The sequence below is a fragment of the Macrotis lagotis genome, chromosome 2 (genome assembly GCF_037893015.1).
Source record: "Macrotis lagotis isolate mMagLag1 chromosome 2, bilby.v1.9.chrom.fasta, whole genome shotgun sequence".
NCBI classification, from domain to species: Eukaryota; Metazoa; Chordata; class Mammalia; order Peramelemorphia; family Peramelidae; genus Macrotis; species Macrotis lagotis.
Genome location: NC_133659.1, coordinates 112,645,724 through 112,671,480, shown reverse-complemented (window position 1 = coordinate 112,671,480; position 25,757 = coordinate 112,645,724). Strand labels below are relative to the sequence as shown.

Sequence of the window (25,757 nt, the reverse complement as noted above, 5' to 3'; positions counted from 1 at the left end):
CTGTAATCTGGGTAAGTGACTATGTTCAGAGAAGATAATTACTTTTTCAAGAAACTTGCAGAGTGCCAAAATAATGACCAAGTGAACAATTATAATTGGGGATACAGATAATCATGACAGATGTGCTGAGAGCACTGATGATCCATTACTCAAATCAAAGGCAGGAATGTGAGCAATCTGCTCATGTGTACAATTAATTGGCTGGGTTTCTTTCTTAATGTTCATTCCATAAACATTTATTAAAAAATCCCTGCAGTGTGAGACTTTCTAGAAGGCATCATGTGATATTTTGAATTATCCCTGCCCTTTCATCTTATAGTTCAGCTTGGGGAGGAGAGAGAAGATGAGATATAATACTTAAAAAAATAAACATCAGGAGAACAAACCATTAATGATGATGTAGAACACAATGTGACAACATGAACAACTAGGTAATGTAGTATATAGAGTGTCAGGTTTGAAGTCAGGAAAGACTCATCTTCCTGAGTTCAAATCTGACTCACTAGCTATGTGACCTTGAGCAAGACACTTAACATAGTTTGCCTCAGCTTCCTCATCTGTAAAATGATTGGAGAAGGAAACCACATCAATATTTTTGCCAAGAAAATTCCAAATGGAGTCATAAAGAGTTGGACAGGACTGAAACACTGTCCAAACAATAACAGTATGGGTAGTGCTGAGGATAAGGAAGGAAATTTCCCAGTTTGAAGTAAAATCATGGAAGATTTCTTGGAGGAAGTGGAATAAAAAAATGAAAAAATAAGGACTTTCAGAAAGGAGGCAGAATTTATTCTCAGCTAAGGAAAAAGAAAAAAGCAAAGGCATACATAGAAGGGAGAATGAGTGAGTCCTGTACAAACTTGGAAGAGATGGACTTTGATGGTTTGGCTAGTAATGAAAGAGAAGAATAGTGTAGCAGAAAAATCCTTGGCTCTGATGACAGAAAATCTAAGTTTTAATCTTAGCTCTAACTCAAACTATTTGTGAGATCTTGTGCAAATCAACTTTTGGTGGTCATAGTTTCTTCTTTTATAAAATGTGAGGGTTGGTCTGATGATTTCAAAGATCCATGCCAGCTCAAGCTCTTTTATTCTTTGATCCCGTGAAGGTAAATGTTGAGGTAAAAGCAGGTCAGGGGGAGGCTTCTATTTCCCAATAGTTTATCTCTAATAGATCTTGGAGAGTCAGTATATTCTTAAGCAGAAGAGAGGGTGTTGAGATTTTTCTAGCAATGGTGCTAGGATGGAGTGGGACAGGCATAGTCTGGAGACTGAGAGACAGTGAGAGGCTATTGCTGTAATTCAGATTGTGATGAACATGACCTGGGATAAATTCTGGGATGCTGAATCCCTGATTCCATCAATAAAACACTATTCTCTATGACTTCCCGAATATGATGACTTTCTCACTTACTGGGGACTCTGGCTCTTAGACCTGCTGTTAATTCCTTAGTAGGGAAGGTAAAGTGAAAAATCTGTATTCTCCATTTGATGAGTGTTAGAGAAGTTTTTTTTTTAATTTATTTTTATTATAGAGAAGTTTTTAAAACCAGAAGTATGTCTCAGTGACTTGCAGATATGTGTCCTGGTTTTGCTCTCAGAATCAACAAATAATAAACGATTTTATTACTCCTGAAATAGTTTAAGGATTTTCTTCCCTCGAGATAGGATGCAACACCCTGGTTACTTACTATCCTATATTACTCCAGCTCTATTTTTCCCCACCTAGAAGAGAGAAGAACACCCTGCAAGCCATCAGAAGCATAGCTTATTGAGTCTCCTGATTTATTATCTCCCTCTACTCTCTCCTTATAATGATAACTAGTCTCCTTCATTATCATGGACTACCACTACAAGTCACTTAGAGGTAGCCTAGTCTTACCTTCTAATGAAACTGATTCCTGTACTCCCTAAGCCATTCTCCCAAGATACTCCCCCCCCCCCAAAAAAAAATCCTGGATTTAGCTGTTCAGAAATTCAAGCCTTTGGTAACAACATATGGCTGCCTGTTTTCTTGTCTGAGTAAATTTCGGTGTTCCCTTTGTTCACTATTCGATATTTATAGCTGAGGGCTTTTTTCTGTTTGTTTATTCTTATTTGTTTTTATGTTTGCTAAGGTGGGGAAGTAGATAAAATATGCAAAGGTCCTATAGTATGCCCTGGAAGTATATTCTGGCATACCTCAGAAATGCATCGGATCTGTGAAAAACATTGCTATATAATGCCAATATCACTCTTCATTTAAAAAAATGTGTTTATGTGTATGTTTTAAACTTTTCAAAATATTTCAATCTTGATTATCTCACTTTATCTCTGTAACAATACTGTTAACTGAGTAGAACAATAATTATTCTCCCACATTTTTGAGATGAGAAACATCAGGACAGAACATAAAGATACAATCACTCCATGAGAATTGAGACTGTTTGATTCCCTGTCAATTGAGTAAATCACCTGTATAAATATACTGAGGTATGCTGTGGTTAAAAAAATAGGATGAAGTTCTTATCTACCAGGAGATCACATTTGAAGAATCTAGAATAGTCAACTGTTTCCCACCTCTGTCCTCATCCCAACCTCTGCCTCTCTCTTCTCCCAAATCATTTTTGATTTTGTCTTTTTAGTTGTCTTCTTATTATTTATCCTTCAATCTCAAAGAGGACATCAGGGATGTAATGCCTTGACATTCATGTGAATTGGATTTAAGTGAGGGTAGACTGTGCAATTTACACATCTCACCTTACCCTCTGGGTCCAGTGACTATATATGGATCAGAAGAACTGGAGGTAGCTCTGGATGCAGTGGAATTCCTTTGTATTTCTGTTATTTGATTTTTTAATGTATTTTTCTTATTCTTCCACTTGCAAGACCCATAGAGATATTAAGCATATATGTGGCAAATGAAACTCCATTTTCCCTCCTCTTTTCCTTTTGGCTTTCCCAAACTTAGAATCATAGACTTGAAAGTAGGGACTTTGGCAATCATCTAGTTCAACCTCCTTACTTTTCAGAGAAGGAAACTGAGACCCAACAAGGTCAAGTGAGTACCCATGGGGGACAAAAGGTAAAGTAGCAAAGTGGATGTTTAAAACCAGATCTTTGACCCCAATATTCAATGCCCTTTCCACCATGCCTCATTGCCTCAACTTGCTATAATATGTGGAGAAGTGCTGGCATGGAAGGCCGGACAACCTTCTTAGGTCTTCTTTATGGGAAGGGAGAGGGAGAGGAAGAGGATTTCTGTCTTCCTCCTTCATTAGTTTTAGCAAAGCAAGAGACATTCTATAAAAAATTTGAGAGTGGTAGTTAGTTCAAAACTTGAGCTACCACTGGAGAACTTTGAGGTGGGGGAGGCGATTTTTTTTCACTCCTTTCCATTCCTCACATTGACTGTGTTCTTTGGAGGGAAGCTACTAGACTGATAGGAGACTGTATCCTAATGAACAGAGAAGGAGACAATATATCCAGTAGTGGACGGAGACAGCACTGTAGGACAGTTACTGAGAGTCATCCAAAGTGAGGAAAAGTTTCAAAGGAACATGATCTTTGGCAACTGTGCCCCTGGATGTAACAAGAAAGGGATCTTTGATTCTAGAAAGAAGATTCCATGAAAAGAGAAAAAAAACTTCTTGATTATATAGTATCAGGAATTGTGAATTTCTTTGCTTCATTTTCCATGGATACTGTGTATATTTTTGGGATAGTGTAACACAGACTTATAAAGAAAATGTCTTATAGTTCCTGCTTCTACTGTGCCATTTGAGTAAATATCTTTGATAATAATGAATTGAATCTATAAGCAGAAAATTAGTAGGAAGATATCAGTGGAGACTCATGAACTGTATACTGGACTTGAACATAGGAGAGATGGGTTGCAATCCTAACCAAGACACTTATTATCTCTGTGACTATAGGCAAGTTTGATCTTTTGTAAAAATCTGAATGATGTTTATATTGCCTATCCCATAGAGCTGTTGTTATAAATGAAGTTCTTTGTAAACTTTAAAATGCTACATAAATGTGATTGTTTTTCTCTTTATCTCCTTCAAGGATCCCACACTATGTCTTGGATATAATTGGTTTTCAATAAATATTTCTTAAAAGAATGAATGAATGAGTAAATGAATGAATGTACTCTGCCACATTTCTTCACTAGAAATCTCCTCCCCCCCAAAAAAAACACATCAGGTTTCATAAGCCTTTCCATTCTAGGTTTCATAAAAATTCTCTGAATTGGTTTCTGTTCTTTTTTTCTTTCCTATCAAACCATGAATTCTTGATGTTTGTGATTGTATGCATGTGTGTACATGTGTATGTTTGTATGTGCAAATTAGTCATAGTATCCCAAGTTTCCTCCTTTTCACTTTGAGCTGGGTTTGGATTAATGGTAGTAGAACTGAGTTGGAAGAGAGAATTGTCTGGAAAAGGTACATGAGTGGATGTGTGTATGTGTTTGTGTGAATATATATACACACATATTAATATATATGTATTTATTTGTGTGTGTGAGTATATAAATATCCTTAAGAATGTTTAGGATCACAGATCCTATAGCTGGGACAAACAGTATCATCATTTTAATGAAATGATGGAATATGTACAATGTTGTTATTCAATCATGACCAACTCTGACCCCATGGCCTATCTTCTGTCTTCCATTATCTTTCCAAGTTTGTCCAAGTTAATGTTCATTGTTTCCATGACACTATCTATCCACCTCATCCTCTGCTGTCCCCTTTTTCTTTTGACTTCAATCTTTCCCAATATCAGGGTTTTTCCCAACTAAGTTCTGTCTTGTCATTACCTAAGTTTCAGCTTCAGTATTTAACCTTCCAATGAATAGCCTGAACCAATTTCCTTAAATATAGATTATTGTGATATCCTTGCTGTCCAAGGGATTGTCAAAAGTTCTCCTGCACCACAATTCCAAAGTGTCAATGTGGTAAGATGTACAAATTACTATACAAAAGTGAACTCTAAAGATAACATGAAACGACTAAGATCATTCAGGTAGAAGGAGAAGGAAGCTTCTGACCCTTTATCTAGTGCCTTGATCACTATACCTTGTTGCCTTTCTGGGATTATACCTTTGTCTTCTCTTTGTAACAAGTGCAGATAATTAAGACCTGTAGTGCATGCTGTTAGCAGAAACTTCTATGACCAAGTATCTGTTTTCACTAGAGTCTCTAGCATGTCTAATCATCTTTGACTTCCTAAAGGCCTCCAGACAAAACTTTCAGTGAAATCAATGGACTTTTTGGCTATAGAAAGTGACAGTTTACTCATTTCAAAGCCAAATGAAGGGCCCTCAGGTGATGGACTGATGTAAGGAGGACAAAGTTGCAACAGAAAACTTGATTGATAATGGCTTCCTCTTTGGATAATATAGTAATTAACACTCTAAAACATCTGCATTTTTATCAGTCAGAAACTTATTGGATGTGACAATGTCAGGAATCAGAAAACAGATTTTTGTTGATCCTAGAAGGAGGGGGAATAATCCCTTATGAGTGTAGTTTCACAACCAAATACACAATTTGCTTCATAGTTAGATTTGTAAATACAAAGAAAGTAGATGACTTTTAGCAATTTTTCTAATCTCCTTCAAATGATTGTTTTCTTTGGAAACTCCAGATGTGCTTTTTGATTACATTATTGGATTAATAAGTAAATGGGAATGCTACAAGTCTTTTCCCCATTGCTGGTCACAAACACTTTTATACACAGCAACAACACTGTACATCTGAAAATTAGTCACTGGAATCAAAACCGATTTGTTCAGGTAAGCTGACAATCACATTCCATCTCTGCAAAGAACACTTGCTTATGTGGAAAGCATATAATAGTTACTAACTCATATTTTCTGCTGCATTAAACAAGCCAAAACTAAAACTTTGAAGCAATGAAAGGAAAGCAAATGATATTTAAGCTTCAATGAGTTACTTCTAACAAAATGCAGTGAATCAAATTATTCAACTATGCAATGGTACAGTTATGCATTTCTTATATCAGTTGTTCTGTGTAGAAAGTTTGTTCTTAAAATCATTCCCAATTTTAAAAAAATATTAAATGACAATAGCAGACTCAGAAAATTGGTATTAGCAGGTTTATCCTCTTTTCCCTCAGTTTCAGTAAACCCTGGTGCAAATAGGATCATAGGATCAGAGATTTAGTATTGGAAGAGATGAATCTCAGCTCCATAATCCTCTCTCCTCTCTGGTTTTTTGTATTACAGACAGTTCTTGCTTTATATATATTTGTGTTACACAAATGCAACTTTGCAAAAAATTCTAAAAGAAATAGGAATGAAGGAGGCTTCTGAAAGAAAATCTGATTGAGCTGCTAGCTGGAAGATTGCAGAAGAAAGAAGCTTTGGAAGCTGAGGTCAAACCAAAAAGGTTTACAATGAAACAGTTGGAAGAAGCATTTCATAATTTTGAATGATTTTTTCCCCCTTGTATTGAAAAGATGGATCCAAAGACTTCAAGATTTTTAAAAGTTCATAGACTAGATGAGGACTATATTGTTTGTTATTGTCAGATATACGAGGAAAAATGAAGATTCATTGTCCAGACATCTCTTGATAGCATCATAAAGAAGTTGGGTGGTCAGTCACCAGGGATGAAGGTTAGGTGCTCTTGGGAGAGGAGCAGCAACATAATTCACACCTCTATTAATTTCGCTATACACAACTGTGCATACTTAATCCTTAACTTTACCTTTCATTTCATAATTCTGTTTTGTATCATGATACAATATTAATATGTCTGCATTTTAGTTTATTATATGACTTTCATAGAGGTATTATTTTGTGTGTGCCTTTGAAATGTAGGCTAAGAGAAGTGAGTGGATTTCTGGATTATTTCATTCTTTGTGCTTGTATCCTCAGTGCCTCACAGTGTCTAGCATGAAGTAGATAGTTAATAAATTTTGATGCTCTTTATTTCAATCAAGTGTGACTCTTCATGGCCTTATCTTTTGCTGTTATTTTTGTTGGCAAAAACCACAGTACCTTGGAATTTTCTTCCTCATCTCATTTTTATAATAAGTAATGAGACAAATAGGGTAAAGAGGCTTGGTCAGCATGGTTATATACAGCTAGTAAATTTCTTAGGCCTAACTCACAATGATGTCTTCCTGACCTCAGGTCTGGCACTCTATCCACTCTGCCACTTAACTGCCCAATTAAAAGACTGGAGACCTTCCCTCCAGAAAAGGAATCTGAGGCATAGAACAATTTAGCAACTTGCCCAGGGTCACCTGACTAATAAATGACTAAGGTAGAATTGAACCCAGGTCCTCCTGATTCCAAATCCAAAGTTCTCTTCACTGTGCCATGCTGCTTCATGTCATGGATTGCCTTATTCTAGATGCTACCCTGAAGAGTTTACTTTATCTATCCTAAAGTTTAAAAGAATCATTAAAGATGTGAAATATTTGGCAATTGTTTTTTTAATTTTAATTAGTCTGTTCACTTATTTTTCCAACTACATGGAATGGTAGTTTTCAACAATCAACTTTTTTGCAAGGTTCTGAGTTTTACATTTTCTCCCTCTTCCCCTTTCCCCTCCCCCTGACAGAAAGTAATCCAAATAGGAAATATATATATATATATATATATATATAATATGTATATAATATATATTATATATTTATACATGCTAAACATAGATCTGTGTTAGTTATGTTGTGAGAGAATCAAAATGGAATAAAAGATATTAGAGAGAAAAAGCATACATAAGACAACTTTTAAAAATTGAAAATAGTAAGTTTTATCTATATTTAAATTCCACAGATCTTTCTCTGAATATGGATGGTGTTTTCCTTCACAAATCTTTTAGAATTGTCTTTGATTATTATACTACTGAAATGAACAAGTCCATCATAGTCCACCAACCCAGTGTTGCTGTTAGTGTGTATAATGTTCTTCTGCTTCTGCTCATTTCTCTCAGCATCAGTTCTTGTAAGTCTTTCCATGATGTTCTGAAAGTCCTTCCCTCATGATTTCTTATAGAAAAATTGTGTTCCATCACATGGATATTCCACAACCTGTTCATTCATTCCCCAATTGATGGGCATGCCCTCAATTTCCAATTCTTTGCCACTATGAAAATAACTGCTATAAATATTTTTGTACATGTGGGTTTTTACTCTTTTTGGTGATCTCTTTGGGATACAGACCTAGTAATGATATTGTTGGGTCAACGGGTATGGGCACTTTTATTGCTCATTGGGTGTAATTCCAAATTTAGGCAATAGTTTTTAATTCTCAGTGTTATGACCTTGTGTTCTTACCTGTGATTCCATGATCTGAGCAAAACCTCTAAAGACTGTTTAATTGAGAGGCAAGGCTAGTGTGTAAATTGAAGAAGTCATTTTCTATTTTCTTTTGACCCTATCTATGGATAATCAAACTCTTAGCTTATCCAACTGATCAGATAAACCTAATACTATGCAAATACCTCCCGTACTTTACTAAGGATTATTGGTGTTCCAAAAGTCTTTCTTTGCAAAGGTTATTTTCAGGGGTAAATTGGAATAATAGAGCTCTGAGTTCAAATCTAGACCCTTTTTTATTCAATATGTAATTTTAGGAAACTCTCTTCCCCATCTAATCTCTTACATGAGAGCAATGGTGTTTAGGCCACCTTCTAGCTCTAAAATTTCTGATCTCAGTAATTAAGATAATTGTTTTAACTTTTTCCTTCTTTTCACCGCAATCTGGAATTATGGGTACTTCATATTCCAAAAGTTGTGTTAGAGAACTCTCTGGAATTATTTCGAGGGGGAGGTAGATTCTCTTAAAGAATCCCCAGAGGGAATGTGTTTTTCTGGCATATGGTGATATTCTTTATAGGAATATTTTTAGAATTCTGAGGTGGGGGGAAGTGTGGATAATATTGTCTTTCATTTACAAGGGCCACTGTATTTCAATGTGAGAAAAAAAATTGCGTTCATAACTAATAATGTCTTTTAAATAGCTAGAGTTCCAGCTGTTAATGTTGTATAAAAGGAAAAATTGAAATAACTATACTATAGGGAGGGTTTTGGTATATACCAAGATTAACAATATAATGAATGTAAAAAGATGATCTATCATTTAAGGACAGATATGTGTAAGCCCAAATCACTGGCTGGTTTTGCCTCAGGCCACAAAATCATTAGTTATATTTCAGAGAATTACTGCTCTGAAGGGTTTTCTCTTGACTGCTTTATAGATAAAACTGGAGCTCTAGAGCTCCAGTCCAGTCTTCCATTAAATACCTACTAGAGGTAAGAGAATGAAGATAGAAAGAGAAAGATCCCCATCCCCCAATATATTCCACAAATGTGGGAGGCACATAAAATATTATACAGGGAAGCATATTTAGAGAGTGGAAGTGCAGTATAAGAGAAGTGACTTTGAAATCAGGGAAAGATTATTTTTTTTTTAAGTTCATCTATTTTGTTTTATTTTTTTAACATTCATCCATATGACTATGTATATTTTTAAGTTGCAAAATTTCCTTCCATCCTCCCTTCCCACACCCCCCCTCATCAGTGAACAGTCAGGTTAACATTGTACATACATGTTTTTGGTAAACATGTTTAAAGATTAGTCATTTTCTGTATAAGGAGTTAGGTTTAAGGGAAAGAGATACATTAGAGATAATTTTTGTAACTGTTCATCAAATTCTGAAGGTTGTTTTTTGCTTTTTTTGTTTTATTTTGTTTTGTTTTTCTTCTGCTGGATGGGGATAACATTACCCACATCCAGTCTAATACAGTTGTCTTGGCACTGAACTGCTGAGAGGAACTGCTTCCATCAAGCTTGATCATCTCACAGTGTTGTTGTTAATGTTTTCTTGGTTCTACTCAGCTTCACTCAGCATCAGATCCTGTAACTCATTCCATGCTTCTCTTAGAGTTTGACCATTTATGGTCTCTTATAGAACAATTAATATTCCATGGTATTCACGTACCATAACTTGTTTAGCAATTCCCAAATTGGTGGGCATCCCTTCAATTTCCAATTCTTTGCCACTGCAAAAAAGAGGTGTTTATGAATATTTTGGAACATGTGGAACTTTTCTTATTTTTTAATGATTTCTTCTGGATATAGGCCTAGAATTGGAATTTCTAGGTCAAAGAGAATGAACACTTTTATTGCTCTTTGGCCATAGTTCCATATTGCTCTCCAGAATCCATTTACAACTCCACCAGCAATGCATCAATGTCCCAGTCCTTCCACAATCTCTCCAGCATTGATCATTTCCCCTTTTTCTCATCTTAGCCAGTCTGATAAATGTGAGGTGATACCTTGTTGTTTTAATTTGCATTTCTCTAATCAATAATGATTTGGAGCATTTTTTCATATAATTATATATAACTTTAATTTTTTTCATTTGAAAACTGTTTATTCATATCCTTTAACCATTTATCAATTGGGGAATGACTCATAACCTTATAAATTTGTTGCAATTCTCTATATATTTTAGAAATGAGACCTTTACCAGAACTCCTACTTGTGAATATTGTTTCCCAGTTTTCTGCTTTCCTTCTAATTTTGGCAGCATTGATTTTGTTAGTGTAAAATTTTTTAATTTAATATAGTCAAAATCATTCATTTTGCAGTTTATAATGTACTCTAATTCTTTTTTGGTCATAAATTTATCCCCTTTCCATAGATTTGATAGAAAGAGTATTTTTGTATTTTTTGGTCTATTAGTTTATCTATGGTATCACCATTTATGTCTAAATCCTGTACCCATTTTGACCTTATTTTGGTATAAGGTGCTATATGTTAGTCTATGTCTAGTTTTTACAATACTATTTTCCAGTATTCCCAATAATTTTTGTCAAAAAATGAGTTCTTATCCCAGAAGCTGATGTCTTTGGGTTTGTCCAACAATAGATTGCTATAGTCATTTCCTGTGGTTTCTTTTGAATCTATCCTAATCCACTGATCTATTACTCTATTTCTTAACCAATACCAGGCAGTTTTGATGACTGCTGTTTTATAGTATAGTATTAGATCTGGTAGAGTTAAGTCACTTTCCTTTACATTTTTTTAATCAGTCTCTTGCTATTATTGACCTTTTTGTTGCTTCAAATGAATTTTGTTGCTATTTTTCTGGCTCAGTAAGATAGTTATTTGTTAGTTTGATTGGTATGGCATCAGATAAGTAATTTTATTTGGGGAGAATTGTCATTTTTATTATATTAGCTCAAACTAACCATGAGTAATTGACATTTTTCCAATTATTTAGATCTGACTTTATTTGAGTGAGAAGTGCTTTATAACTGTGTTCGTATAGTTTCTGGATTTGTCTTGGGAGGTAGATTCCCAAGTATTTAATGTTATCTATAGTTACTTTAAATGGAACTTCTCTAACTCTTGCTTTTGGGCTGTGTTGTTCATATATATATATATATATATATATATATATATATATGTATAAATGCTGATGAATTATGTGGGTTTACTTTATATTCTGCTATTTTGCTGAATTTGTTATTGTTTTAAGGAGTTTTTAGATGATTTTCTTGAGTTCTCTAAGTATATCACCATATCATCTATAAAGAGTAAAAATTTTGCTTCCTCATTGCCAACTCTGATTCCTTTAATTTCTTTTTCTTCTCTAATTGCAACAAATAGCATTTCAAATACTATATTGAATAGTAATGGTGATAATGGACGTCCTTGTTTCACCCCTGATCTTACTGGGAATGCTCCGAATTTATTCCCGTTACATATATTTGTTGATGGTTTTAAATAGATAGTATTATTTTAAGGAAAATTCCATTTATACCTAAACTGTCTAGTGTTTTTAATAGATATGGATGTTGTATTTTATCAAAGACTTTTTTTGGCATCTATTGAGCTAATCATATGATTTCTGTTGGTTTTGTTATTGATATGTTCAATTATGTTGAATGTTTTCCTAATATTGAACCATCGCTGTCTACCTGGTATAAATCCTACCTGATCATGATGTATTATCCTAGTAATAACTTGCTGCAATCTCTTTATTAAAATTTTATTTAAGAATTTTGCATCAATATCCATTAGGAAGATTGGTCTATAATTTTCTTTCTCTGTTTTAGTTCTTCCTGGTTTAGGTATTAGCACCATGTTGGTGTCATGAAAGGAATTTGGCAGAACTCCATCTCCAGTTTTTAAAAATAATTTATGTAGAATAGGAATTAATTGTTCTTTAAATGTTTGGTAGAATTTACTTCTAAATCCATCTGGATCTGGAGACTTTTTCTTATGGAGTTTATTGATGGTTTCTTCAATTTCCTTTTCGGAAATGGGGTTACTTAAATATTTTATTTCCTCTTCTGTTAATGTGGGCAGTTGGTATTTTTGTAAATATTCATCCATTTGACTCAGGTTATCAATTGAACTATATTGGCATATAGTTCAGCAAAGTATATCTGAATTATCTCTTTAATTTTCTCCTCATTTGTGTTTAGTTCATCCTTTTCATTTTTTGATAATGGTAATTTGGTTGTCTTCTTTCATTTTTTTTAAGTCAAAACTTTGTCTATTTTATTGACTTTTTCATAAAACCAACTCTTAGTTTTATTTATAAGATCAGTGGTTTTCATGCTTTCAGTTTTATTAATCTCTCTTATTTTCACAATTTCTAGTTTGGTATTTGATTGGGAATCTTTAATTTGTTCTTTTTCTAGCTTTTATAGTTGCATGTCTAATTCATTGATCTTTTCTCTGTCTGTTTTATTCATATAGGAATTTAGAGATACAAAGTTTTCCCCTAAAAACTGCTTTGGTTGTGGGGTGGCTAGGTGGTGCAGTGGATAGAGCACCGGCCCTGGAGTCAGGAGTACCTGAGTTCAAATCTGACCTTAGACACTTAGTAATTACCTAGCTGTGTGGCCTTGGGCAAGCCACTTAACCCCATTGCCTAGCAAAAACCTAAAAAAAACCTGCCTTGGTTGCATCCCATATATTTTGTTATGATGTCTAATTAATATCATTTTCTTGGATATAATTATTGATTATTTCTATTATTTGCTGTTTGATCCCATTTTTTCTATTGACAGATTTTATTTATTTTGAGTTTTACAAATTTACCCCTATTCTTGCTCCCCCCAATAAGGAGATCTGTTAGTCTTAAGTTGAATGTGATAAGAAAGCAATCATATCCTTAAGGAAGAAAAATAAAGTATAAGAGATAGCAAAATTGCATAATAAAATAATGGGTTTTTCCCATTAACTGAAGGTAATAATCTTTGGTCTTTGTTAAAATTCCACAATTCTTTCTCTGGATACAGATGGTATTCTCCATCACAGATAGCCAAAAATTGTCCCTGATTGTTGCACTAATGGAATGAACAAGTCCATCAAGGATGATGATCACCCCGCTGTTGCTGTTAGGGTGTACAGTGTTTTTCTGGTTCTGTTCATGTCACTCAGCATCATTTCATGCAAATTCTTCTATGCTTCCCTGAATTCCCATCCCCCCCTTGTTTCTTTTTTTGTTAATATGAATTTATTTATACATTACTAAAATATTCTTGTTTAAGAGTAAAGATAATACCCTCCCCCCCCCCCCCACAAAAATATAGAACCTCATGAGAAATAAAGTAAAAGAGAAAGCTCTGTTTTGGGTAGATCATATTCTTTATCATAAGTCCATCACAGAAATTACTTCCATATTTTTCTATAGTTGCTGTTGCTGATTATAATTTCCTCCATCCATTCCTCCCTATTACCATATATTATATTATATTATCTCTCGATCCTTTCACTCTATCCCTCTTCTAAAATGTGGTGTATGGTAACTGAGTGGCGCAGCAGACAGAGCACTGGCCCTGGGGTCAAGAGGCCCCAAGTCCACATACCACCCCAGAGACCTAGCAACCACCTGTCCCTGTGGTCCCAGACAGGCCAACCTATCCCAGCACCCTGCAAAAAGTAAAAAAGAAAATGTGATATATCTGACTATTCTCTCCTAAGATCTACCCTCTCCTTTATCACACACATCCCCCCCCTTTCCCCTGTCCCCCTTCTCTCCTTTTTACTCTAGATGTCTATACCCTATTGAGAGTGTATACTCTTTCATCGATGAGCCATTTCTGATAGGAGTAAAGGTTCTCTCATTCCCCCTCTCCTTCCACCCTTCCATATCATTGCAAAAACTCATTGCAAAAAAAAACTTTTATATGAAATATCTTAGCCTATTCCACCTCTCCTTTCTCTTACTCCTAGTACTTTTCCCTTTTAGCCATTTTTAGCCATTTAGCCATTTTTAGCCATTTTCACAATATATTATATATCTTCAAATTCAGCTCTTTCCTGTGCTTCATATATAAAAGCTCCTTCCACCTGCTCTATTAAATGAGAAGGTTCATTATGAGTATTATCAGTATCATTTTTCTATGCAGGAATACATGCAGTTCATAATAAAGTCCCTCATAATTTATCCTTCTCCTCCACTCTCTATGTTCCACCTGAGTCCTGTACTGGAAGGTCAAACTTTCTGTTCAGCTCTGGTTGTTTCAACAGCAACATTTGAAATTCCCCTGTTTCATTGAAAGTCCTTCTTTTCCCCTGGAAGAGGATGTTCAGTTTTGCTGGGTAGTCGATTCTCAGTTGCATTCCAAGCTCTTTTGCCTTCCGGAATATTATATTCCAAGCCCTACGAGCCCTTAATATAGTTGTTGCTAAGTCCTGTGTGATCCTGACTACAGCTCCATGGTATTTAAATTGTGTCCTTCTGGCTGCTTGTAATATTTTCTCTTTGACTTGGGAGTTCTGGAATTTGACTGTAATATTTCTGGATTTTTTTTGGGGGGGGGATTTCTTTCTGAGGAGATCAGTGAATTCTCTCAATTTCTATTTTACCCACTGCTTCTAGGATATTAGGGCAATTTTCCTGTATGAATTCTTTAAAAATGAGGACAAGGCTCTTTTCCTGATCATGACTTTCAGGTATCCCAATAATTTTTAAGTTATCTTTCCTGAATCTATTTTCCAGATCAGTTGTTTTTTCAATGAGATATTTCACATTTTCTTCTAATTTTTCATTCTTGTGGTGTTGAAGTATTGCATCTTGATTTCTTATAAAGTCATCAGCTTCCTTTACCTATATTCTACACCTGAAGGATTTGTTTTCCTCAGAGAGCTTTCTTATCTCCTTTACTAAGCTGCTGACTTTATTTTCATGTTTTTCCTGCATCTTTTTCATTTCTTTTCCCAAGTTTTCTTCTATCTCCCTTACTTGATTTTCAAAATCTTTTCTGAGCTCTGTCATAGCCTGAGCCCAACTTCCATTTTTTTGGAGTCTTTAAATGCAGAAGCTTGTACTCCTTCATCTTCAGATTGAGTATTTTGATCCTCTTTGGGATCACAGACAAAGTACTTGTCAATGGTCAGGTTCCTTTTTTTCCTGCTTACTCATTTCCCCAGCCTGTGCCTAGTTTTGAGTTTTATTGAGAACCCCACAAGGACCTCAGTGTATGAGGCTCTGATTACTCTCCTGGTCTGAATGATCACAAGTGTACCCCTCTGCTATAGGGCTGAGGGAGGAGTAGGTCCCTCTTTTATGGGGGGCATAGACTGTGGTCAGGATCTGAGTGTGGTCAGAGCCCCAGAGACCTGTTCCAGGGACAGAGGACAGATCTTGGAAGTCTCCCTCTTCTCCCTTACCTTTGGAATATAATATTCTGGAAGGCAAAAGAGCTTGGAATGCAACTGAGAATCGACTACACAGCAAAACTGAACATCCTCTTCCAGGGGAGAAGAAGGACTTTCAATGAAATGGGAATTTCAAATGTTCCTGTTGAAACAACCAGAGCTGAACAGAAAGTTTGTCCTTCAAGTACAGGACTCCCTTACCTAGAGGCTCCTGCTTGCTGGCTCCACGGGGCCTACTTCTGTTTCCTGGATCTGGGCTGCCACCCATACTAAGTGCTGTGCCCATGCTGAATGTGCTGAGTGCTGCGACCGTGCGTACTCAGGGCCTGGGCTTCATGCTTGAAATGGCAGTGGTCTCCCTGCTGATCTTCCAAGTTGTACTTGGTTCTCCCTGGGGTGCAGGTCAGGAAACTGCTCCTGCTGCTGAATGCCATGGTTCCCAGGCACCCTGGGAGTGTTCCCAGGAGGCTGAAGTTTCTTCACTCTAGCTGGCCACCCCCTAACCCTGTGGAACAGAATTTTTCAACTATTTTCCACGTTACCATGGGCTGGGGAATTGCCTCACTGGATCTTTTTGTGGGTTCTGTCTCTCAAAAATTTAGAGTCATAATTTTAAGATTTCTTAAATATTTTGGAGAGAGTACCTAGAAGAGTCTCTTCTCCTGTGGCATCTTGGCACTGCTCCCCCCATTTGATCCCATTATTTAAGATTAAGTTATATAGTTTAAAATTAGTTTTTGGTTTATCTTTATTTTGGCGACCATTTATTACATGTAATTTTTATTTCATCATGGTCTGAAAAGTGTGTATTATTTGTCACATTCTACATTTGATTATAAGGTTTTTGTGCCCTAGTATATGGTATAGGTGCCAAGTCCTGCTGAGAGAAGGGTATATTCTTTTCTATCTCCATTATGTTTTCTCCAGAGGTATATCACATCTAAGTTTTCTAAGATTTCATTCACCTTTACTTTCTTCTTGTTTGTTTTGTGATTAGAATTATCTAGTTCTGAGAGAGGGAGTTTGAGGTCCCCCGTTATTAAAGTTTTGTTGTCTATGTCTCTTTGTAAGTCAGTCAATGTTTCCTCTAGAAATCTGGATGTTATCCCACTAGATGCATACATGTTTAATAATAATATAACTCCATTACCAATGCTGTCTTTTAAGAAGGTGTAGTTTCCTTCCTTATCCCTTTCAATGAGATTGATTTTTGCTTTTACTTTATCTGAGATCTGGAGTTCCACCTCTGATTTTGTTTACTTTAGCTGAGACATAATATATTTTGCTCTTTCTTTTTACCTTGACCCTGTATGTATCTCTCTGCTTCAAATGTATTTCTTATAAACAACATATTGTAGGATTCTGTTATTTAATCCATTCTGCTATCCCCTTCTGTTTTATAGGACTTTTTATCCCATTCATATTTTCAGTTAAGATTACTAATTCTGTATTTCCCTCTGTACTATCTTTCTCCATTTATATTTTTCTCTTTCATTTCCTTTCCTCTTATTCATCTTCTCCAAAGTTTTACACCCTTTCCCCTTTAACTTTTCTTTTAAAATTTAACTTTCAGTTTATTTTCAGTTACACCTTCACCTTCCCTTTTATCAGTCTCTCTTCCCTTATCTTTCCCTTCCCCATCCCCCCTTTCTTTCCCTGTAGATTAGGATAGATTTTTTAAACCCAAGTGGTAATGTATCTTATTTCCTCTCTGGGCCAAATCTATTGAATAGAATTTACTCAGTGTTTGTACTCTCCCATCTTTTCCTCTAAAATTATTAATCTTTGTGCCTCTTTATCTGGTGTTATTTATCTCTCAAGTACTATTAATCAGGTATCATCAGTCACAGTTTGATTATTTGTATTTGATTGCTTATAAGCTCATATTGTTATCAAAGTATCATCACAGATTGATTGCTTGATAAACAGCATTATTCTCAAATTACATTAAATTATAATTATAATAATTTTTTACCTTACCCCCTTTTCAAGAACCCTCCAAGGACACAAAGTGTCATCCAAAGCCAAATCATTTTTTGAACTATTTGTGCCTCTCCCCCCCAGGTCTATTTTTTCTTGCACTTTACCTTCCCCTTCTCACCCAGGATACTTAAGCCCTTGTTAAGTGAAGCAAGGATTAAATCAAACCCTGATGTAATTAATGTAAGAATCTTAAAGATCTTTAAGTACTGGGAGGCTCTGGAGGTCTCCCCTGAGAACTTTACAAATGATTTTAAGTTATTGGAGACACTGCCTCAGGACCACCCAGTTTATGATGTACTCATCAGAGTAAGTGCTAAGGTTTTTCAGCATAGCAGAGTTAAAAGGGTCAAATGATTATGAAAAACTTAAGTTTAAAGTTAACAATTCTGATTTTCATCAAGGCTTTTTTTTTTTGCAAACATAATGAAGTCATCTTGGACCTCCTAAATGGATAGACAAGACCCAACTATACCCATACCTTTTAAGTCCAATATCTTCAATTATATTCTACTCTTTAATTATCCTAGGAGAAGTCAAGTTCTTAAGAATTAGAACTGTTATATCTTTCCTTTTAGAGCTGTTTACAGTTTGATGGTCTCTCCTACCTCCTGGACTTTACTTTCCCTTTCCCCCATAGAGATAGACCTTCACTGGAGATTCTCCATGATGTCTACCATTCAAAACTTCGTTGTATCTTCTCTTTTTTCTTGGTGGGATCTGTAGCTTGAATGTCAGAATAGAGTTTTCATTTATTTTTGGAAGGGAAAAGATCCAGGAGCATGTTGCCATCTTGGCTTTGCCTCTGTAGTCACCAAAAGATTAAAATCTTAACTGATTTGGCTTTGTGATCTTGGGGAAGCCATTAAATCTCTCACCACTTCAGATAAATCTCCAAGATGATAAGCTGCACAGGAGGGTCAGTTTTGGAGCTCTAGTTTATACCAGTGAAATCTCAGATCCATACCAAAATGAAAACAAAACAAAGACCAAAAACCAGACTGATGGTGCTCATGAAATGTGAAAGGTGGAAGGGACCTTAGAAATCAATGAAACTCCTCATTTTACAGATGAGAAAACTGAAGATAAGAGATTGCTTACATGATATAATTTTAGATCTGTAAAGAATGAAAGTCAGTATGGCAGTCAGTAAAGAAACTCCTGATCTCAGTAAAGAAAATTGGAAGTCAGTATGGCAGAAACTTGGATTAGATCAACACCTCACACCCTATACCAAAATAAGATCAAAATGGATACAGGATTTAGACATAAAAATAATATTATAAGCAAACTAGGAGATCAAGGAATAGTTTACCTGTCAGACCTATGGAAAGGGAAGCAGTTTATAATCAAGGAAGAGATAGAGAACATCATTTAAAAATAACCTAGATAATTTTGATTACATTAAATTAAAAAGCTTTTGTACAGACCAAATCACCGTAACCAAAAAAAAAAGAAATGTAGTAAATTGGGAAATAATTTTTACAACTAATATTTCTGACAAAGGACTAATTTCTAAAATACACAGGGAACTGAGTCAAATTTTAAAAAAAGCCATTCCTCAGTTGACAAGTGGTCAAAGGATATACAAAGGCAATTTACATATGAGGAAATCAAAGTGACCCATCATAATAATATGAAAACTTGCTCTAATCACTATTTATTAGAGAAATACAAATTAAGGCATCTCTGAGGTACCACTCCACACCTCACAGACTGGACAATATGACCAGAAAGGACAATGATAAGTGTTGGAAAGGATGTAGGAAATCTGGGACACTGATAAATTGCTGATGGGGCTGTATACTCATCTAGCCTTTCTGGAAAGTAATTTGGAATTATACCCAAAGAGCAATAAAAATATGCATACCCTTTGCTCCAGCAATACCACACTACTGGGTCTGTACTCTGGAGAGATGATGGAAAAGGGTAAAAACATCACTTATACAGAAATATTCATAGCAGCCCTCTTTGTGGTGGCAAAGAATTGGAAATGGAGTGAATGTCCTTCAATTGGGGAATGGCTGAACAAGTTGTGGTATATGTACGCTATGGAACATTATTGTTCAGTTAGAAACCAGGAGGGATGGGAATTCAGGGAGGCCTGGAAGGATTTGCATGAACTGATGCTGAGTGAGATGAGCAGAACCAGAAGAACATTATACACCCTAACAGCAACATGGGGGTGATGATAAACCTTAATGGACTAGCTCATTCCATCAGTGCAACAAACAGGCCCAATTTGGGGGTGTCTGTGATGGAGAATACCATCTGTATCCAGAGAAAGAATTGTGGAGTTTGAACAAAGACCAAAGAATATTACCTTTAATTTAAAAACAAAAGCGTTATCTTATGTAATTTTGCTATCTCTTATACTTTATTTTTTTCCTTTAGGATATGATTACTTTCTCATCACATTCAACTTAGATCAATATATACCATGGAAACAATGTGAAGACTAACAGAATGCCTTCTGTGGGGGGGGTGGGGGGATGGAAGTGAGATTAGGGGGAAAACTGTAAAATTCAAAATAAATAAATCTCCTTAAAAGAAAATAAAGGACCCCTCACCATTTCCTAAAATCCCTTCTCTACCCAGTTAGCTGATATCTGAAATTCTTCAATTAGAGACTGTTTACTTTGGCATTAGAATCCATTAAAAGTCAGAGTTTACCAAGAGAGTTATTAAATCTTATCAATTACTCATATAGTTTTATCCCAGGGAAGAAGGATTTCAGTTCCTCTCAAAAATGTTTTAATTAGGGGCTGTAGAGAGAAGATGAATACTTGGATTAAGCATAAGGAGATAATAAGTAGGAAAGAGAGAGCTGGACTTGAACATGTAGTCCCACTGAACTCAAATAGTAGTTCTTTACCTCTAAGTTAAGGCAGGACAAGTGACAATTGATACTTGACAAGAAGAATAATAGACTTTCAGGCATTTAAAAACTCACCTTTATGTCACTGTGGCTGTGTTTTTTTAAAGAGTAACAAAAAAGTGACTTGTGTGTATATACACATGCATACATATATATACATACACATATAATATTTGTTAATATTAAAATTTATTCACAAAGTTCAATAGGTGTCAAACACATTGACAGGAGCAAATGCATTTCAACATTTTAAAGCATTGTAATAGGTTCTAGAATTAGAGAGATGAAAAATGAGAAGTGCAAAGTAGTCATGTTGAATGGGTGTATTTTAACATAACTGGTTAGTATTTTATTTCAAAATGCTTCTATAATATATTTGGTGCTCCTTTAGGAGATTGACAATTATTTGTAGCATATTTGTAGAATGTATAGAATTGTCTTTGAAGGTTAGATATTTATCAACTCTGAAATAGAAGACTTTACTAAATTCTTCCAAAGTGTCTCCTAGAATTCCATGACTAATAACTGGATAAAGAGTTTTGGTTTCTTGATTCAACATTAAAATCTGACTTGGTTTCTAGCCAAAAAGGAAGCTAGAGCTTGGAAGCTATGGTATACCTTTTCCAGAATTTTTGATTCTAGTAGGACACACTTTAAAGTTTCCCTCTTGAGTTTCCCCATAGAATTTAAGCTCTTTAAGGTCAGGAACTTCTTTGTTTTTATCTTTGTGTCTTTAGGGGTTTAATAAATATCTTTTGAATTGAATTGAATATGGCTGATATGGAATGGGATGCCTACTCAGTGGGAAATTTGTGGGAAGTATTTTCAATGTGAGAATCCTTCGTTTTAGGAAGAATTATTATTTTATGGGTTTTCTCACACTGCTCTTTGCTTCCTCCATAGGGAATCAGCAGCCTATTTAGCTCCCTGAAAGTTGTTCGACTACTACGCTTGGGACGAGTGGCCCGCAAGTTGGATCACTACATTGAGTATGGAGCTGCAGTGCTCGTCCTCCTGGTGTGTGTGTTTGGATTGGCAGCCCATTGGATGGCCTGTATTTGGTACAGCATTGGGGACTATGAGATCTTTGATGAGGATACAAAAATGATCCGTAACAACAGTTGGCTCTATCAGCTGGCTATGGATGCTGGGACACCTTACCAGTTCAATGTGTCTGGCCTTGGGAAGTGGGAAGGTGGTCCAAGTAAGAATTCTGTCTACATCTCTTCCTTATATTTCACCATGACCAGCCTCACCAGCGTGGGTTTCGGGAACATTGCCCCCTCTACAGACATAGAGAAGATCTTTGCAGTCGCTATAATGATGATTGGCTGTAAGTACTACAGGTTCTCTGTCGGTGATTTCATGTTTGGTACACCTTTATTTAATAGATACGGGGCTCTAGTTGCGATTACAATGAAAAATGTGTTTTTGTTCTAGTGAGAAAAAACTAACAGGAGAGAAAAGGATAAAGATTGTTCTTGATTCAACATTAAACTCTAACTTGGTTTCTAGCAAAGAAGGAAGCCAGATCTTGTAAGCTATAGTATACCTTTTCCAGAATTTTTGATTCTAGGAGGATGTTGAGCTAAGAAGTCTCATGTTGATTAATAAACATGGATAAATTGAAGGACAGCCCTAACATTTGATGAAGAATTTGAATTCTAATTAATTGTTCAGCTGTTGTTCTTTATGTCATGGTTACCATCACCCCACAGAGGGGAACAGAAACATTTTTCATGATTGGATTTTGACCAGAGGGAGGCTTGTGGAAAGAGGGGTAATGGCTTCAATTGAGAAGGAACCTGCATCTGAGACACTGAGGTTCCATTTGTAAAATGGCCTCAATATAGAAATACTTAATGAGTCTAATCAGTTAGTCAACATGGTTTCTGGGGTCTCCTAGTTGTTTGGCTTGACTCTACAGTGGACTAGGAAAGAAATACTCTGGTAGAGTGTGGATGTGGAAAATACTTTGGTGATTATCTTTGGAAAATAGGGGCTCTGTGGCCATAAACAAATCCCATTTCATTCATTATTCACAAGGGGGGGGACTTGTTAATATATTGCTCAACAAACTAGAGAAAAACTGAATTGTAACAGTTCATGGAAACCTTGGACTCAGTGTTTACTTGAGAAAATCCAGCCAACTACACTTAGGTCCCATAGTGGGTAGTGAATGGATTTTACTGCTCCAATTCTCTCTTAAACCTCCATTCACCTCCTGTTTGCAACCACCTTCTCAGCAGAGTCTAGTGATGAGCCTTTTGAAGCCAGATATACCCTAAAACCCTTCACTGGATTAGGAGGCTGAAGTAGCTTTGGCTTTAGAGTATTTACAGAAAGTGTCTAAAGGGGTAATTGATTTGTGGGAAGCCAGTGCCAGATATGCTTTTCAGTTTACTTCTTACATCAAAATGGGTTTTAATAGGGATGATTGCCTGACCATGGGAAGCAACACTAAGCATCTGTGGGTGGCTAATTGGTTCAACTTAATTAGAACTCGGAGGTGTTTTCTCATGTAACATAAAAAAAGATTTAATACCCTTGTTCTCCAGAAATGATTTCTGGCTTAATAACACCTGTTTATGAGGTTGTCCTCAGAATATTTTCTTGATTCTTATGGGGGTTCAAAGTATGGAATAGAAGGATCACTATCCCTTGGGGACAATCACAGCTTTATAACAGGAGAGAAAAGATAGGTACATGCTTGTTGATTTATATGTCATTTTTTAAATAGAGAAATATGCTAATGAAATTGAGTTAGAAGGGGATTATGTTGGGAGGAGAAAATGGATCCAATTAATCCAATAAGCCTTTCTAGTTTAGGGAGGTTTCCAGCAATTCCCTAGCCTGAAGAGAGGAGGAATGTGGAAGCATCAAGCCTGGGGAAGGGTGGATCTGTACTGATTGCCTGTGTATAGATTAAAAGGTTGGTTATATCCCAAGTAATCTAATATGAACAGGGATATATCCTGTCATGTATCGTTATTTAGTTGATGACGCTTCTTAGTAGTTGCCTTCCTCTTTCTCATCTTTCCCAGAGCTAGACAAATGTTGTAATGGTTAGTATTGTTTAGAAAGGAAGATTCCAATGTTAATCGTTGGTGTGTTTCACATGCTATAGTAATGTGGTTGTTCATAGGACATCCTGTTAGGACAAATGAGATAGGGTTTATGATGTTTATTATTTGTAACTGTTCTTGTAGACTTGTGTTCCCTAGAAAACATTTGCTCAAGGATGTGCTATTGCCTTCCTTCCTGAAACTTTGCATACTATATAGTTCAACAAGCCTTGATGTAGCTCAATAAATTCAAGAAGCCTTGATGTAGTGCCTACAGTATGCACTGACTGTCAACTTTTAGTGCTGTGCATATCTTAGATTTGACTTAAGTTCAGAAAATTGTTCTGTAATGTAAATAGGAGAGTGCCTCTTTCAATATGTGTCCATTAAAATTTTCTCAAAATGTATTGACATGCCAGGAGTTCTATATTTATCTGTAAATTGGAAAGGAATTGTTTTGGTATATTGTTTTTAAGGTTTGTTATCTTTATTAAAAAAATTAAATCAAAGAGACAAAATTTCTTCTAAGCACTACCCAAAAGAACTGTTAACAATATATTTTACCCCCAATTTTTGATGTAGCCAAGTACTCAAGCTGTGATAGGCAAAGGGAGAGAGAAAGATTTTATGAAACTTCTGGTCTAGGAAGAGGATAGCAAGTATTTATACAGAAAATTGAAATATATATTAATACCTGATGATTATATTACAAAGAAACAAACAAGGCACTATGGATTTAAGGCCCTTGCTCTCCCAGAAATTAGTTCTGGTATAATATGTGAGGATTAAAAAAGATCATGATCAACTGAAGAAGGCTTCACAAAGGAGTTGGTATATGAGTTGCATATAAAGGGATGAGTAGGAATTCAATAGACAAAGAAAGGGAGAGTAGAAATTCCAGGCATGCTACACACTAGAGAGAGATCAAGAGGAAAAGGACCCATATGTACAAAAATATTTGTAATTACTTTTTATTGTAGCTAAAGATTGTAAGGGTGTATCTATTAGAGATGATTAAATAAATTATAGTATACGAATTTAAAAGAATATTTTTGTGCTATAAGAAATGACTATATGACTAGGAGTATTGTCACTTTATCCTGAGAATGTTTACTTTGTCACGTGTACCTAACAAAGGATTGTAATCCATTAAAGTTATTTCTGTCTAAAATGTATTAGAGATTCTTGTAAACTTTCTGAACAAAGTTTGTAGAATGGAGCAAACATAGAGATTGATGTGTGCTGTTTGATTCAAGAATCTCTTTTGTAAGTTATTCAAATTTCTATATCTTTGTCATTTGTGTGTGTTGTATGTATGTGTTTATTTTCATATCTCCTTATTGTGTGACTCAAAGCATTAGATTGGAACCCACTGTTTGGTTCCCTTGTGATATTTAGCATGAGTTGAATTATACAAAGTGAACTTTGTTGCCGTTTTCTTGGGTAAAACCTTGATGGAAGCAGTTCCTCTCAGCAGACCAGAGAATTAGGACAACCATATATTAGACTGGCTATGGAATTTATTATCCATATCCAGAGGAAGAAAAACAAAACAAAACAAAACACATTTTATTAGGAAATGATTCATAGCACTATCACTCTCCAAATGAATCAATTCAAAATCTTATGAAGTTTAGGTTAGGGATTATTCTCCCTTTCTCCAGTTTTTATTTTAAATATTGTGGATAATTGTTTTTTGTACCCATTCTTGTCTCATCACTGAATATGCACCATCCAAGTTATGGTCTGACTTTTATCGCAGTGCTTCTTATTTATTTCTGCACAGGATATGGTGGAGTACAGAAGGGAGGGAAAGTTAAAGTGATCCAGCTTTGATCCTTATTCTTAGTTATGGTAAGGTATTTAGTTTTTGAGAAAATGAAGATAATTGGTTAAAATGAGGTATCATAGGATAAGTTAGGTGGTACAGTGGCTACACACTAATCCTTGAGTCTGGAGAACCTGAGTTCATATCTGGCCTTAGACACTTTATAATCTAACCCTGATTCCCTTAAAAAACCTCAGAAAGAAAATGAAGTATAATAACAAGATTTGTCATAACTGATGATAATATTCCTTAGTTCTCTTCTCTATATCAGATGTAGATTAATTATATGATTCCTGTCTTGGAATAATTTCATTGTTTTCTGCCTTATCTCCTCAACTGGATTGGGTATTCCTTATAGGTA

General features: G+C 35.5%; 1 protein-coding gene across 1 annotated transcript in view; it reads left to right on the top strand.

Moving 5' to 3' along the window:
* Window positions 1-25,757, top strand: part of KCNH1 (potassium voltage-gated channel subfamily H member 1) — a 543,149-nt gene that overhangs the window by 150,668 nt on the left and 366,724 nt on the right. The window contains exon 7 of the mRNA XM_074222595.1: window positions 21,407-21,836. Within this exon, the coding sequence (XP_074078696.1) occupies window positions 21,407-21,836 (430 nt within the window). The remainder of the gene's footprint in view (window positions 1-21,406; window positions 21,837-25,757) is intronic.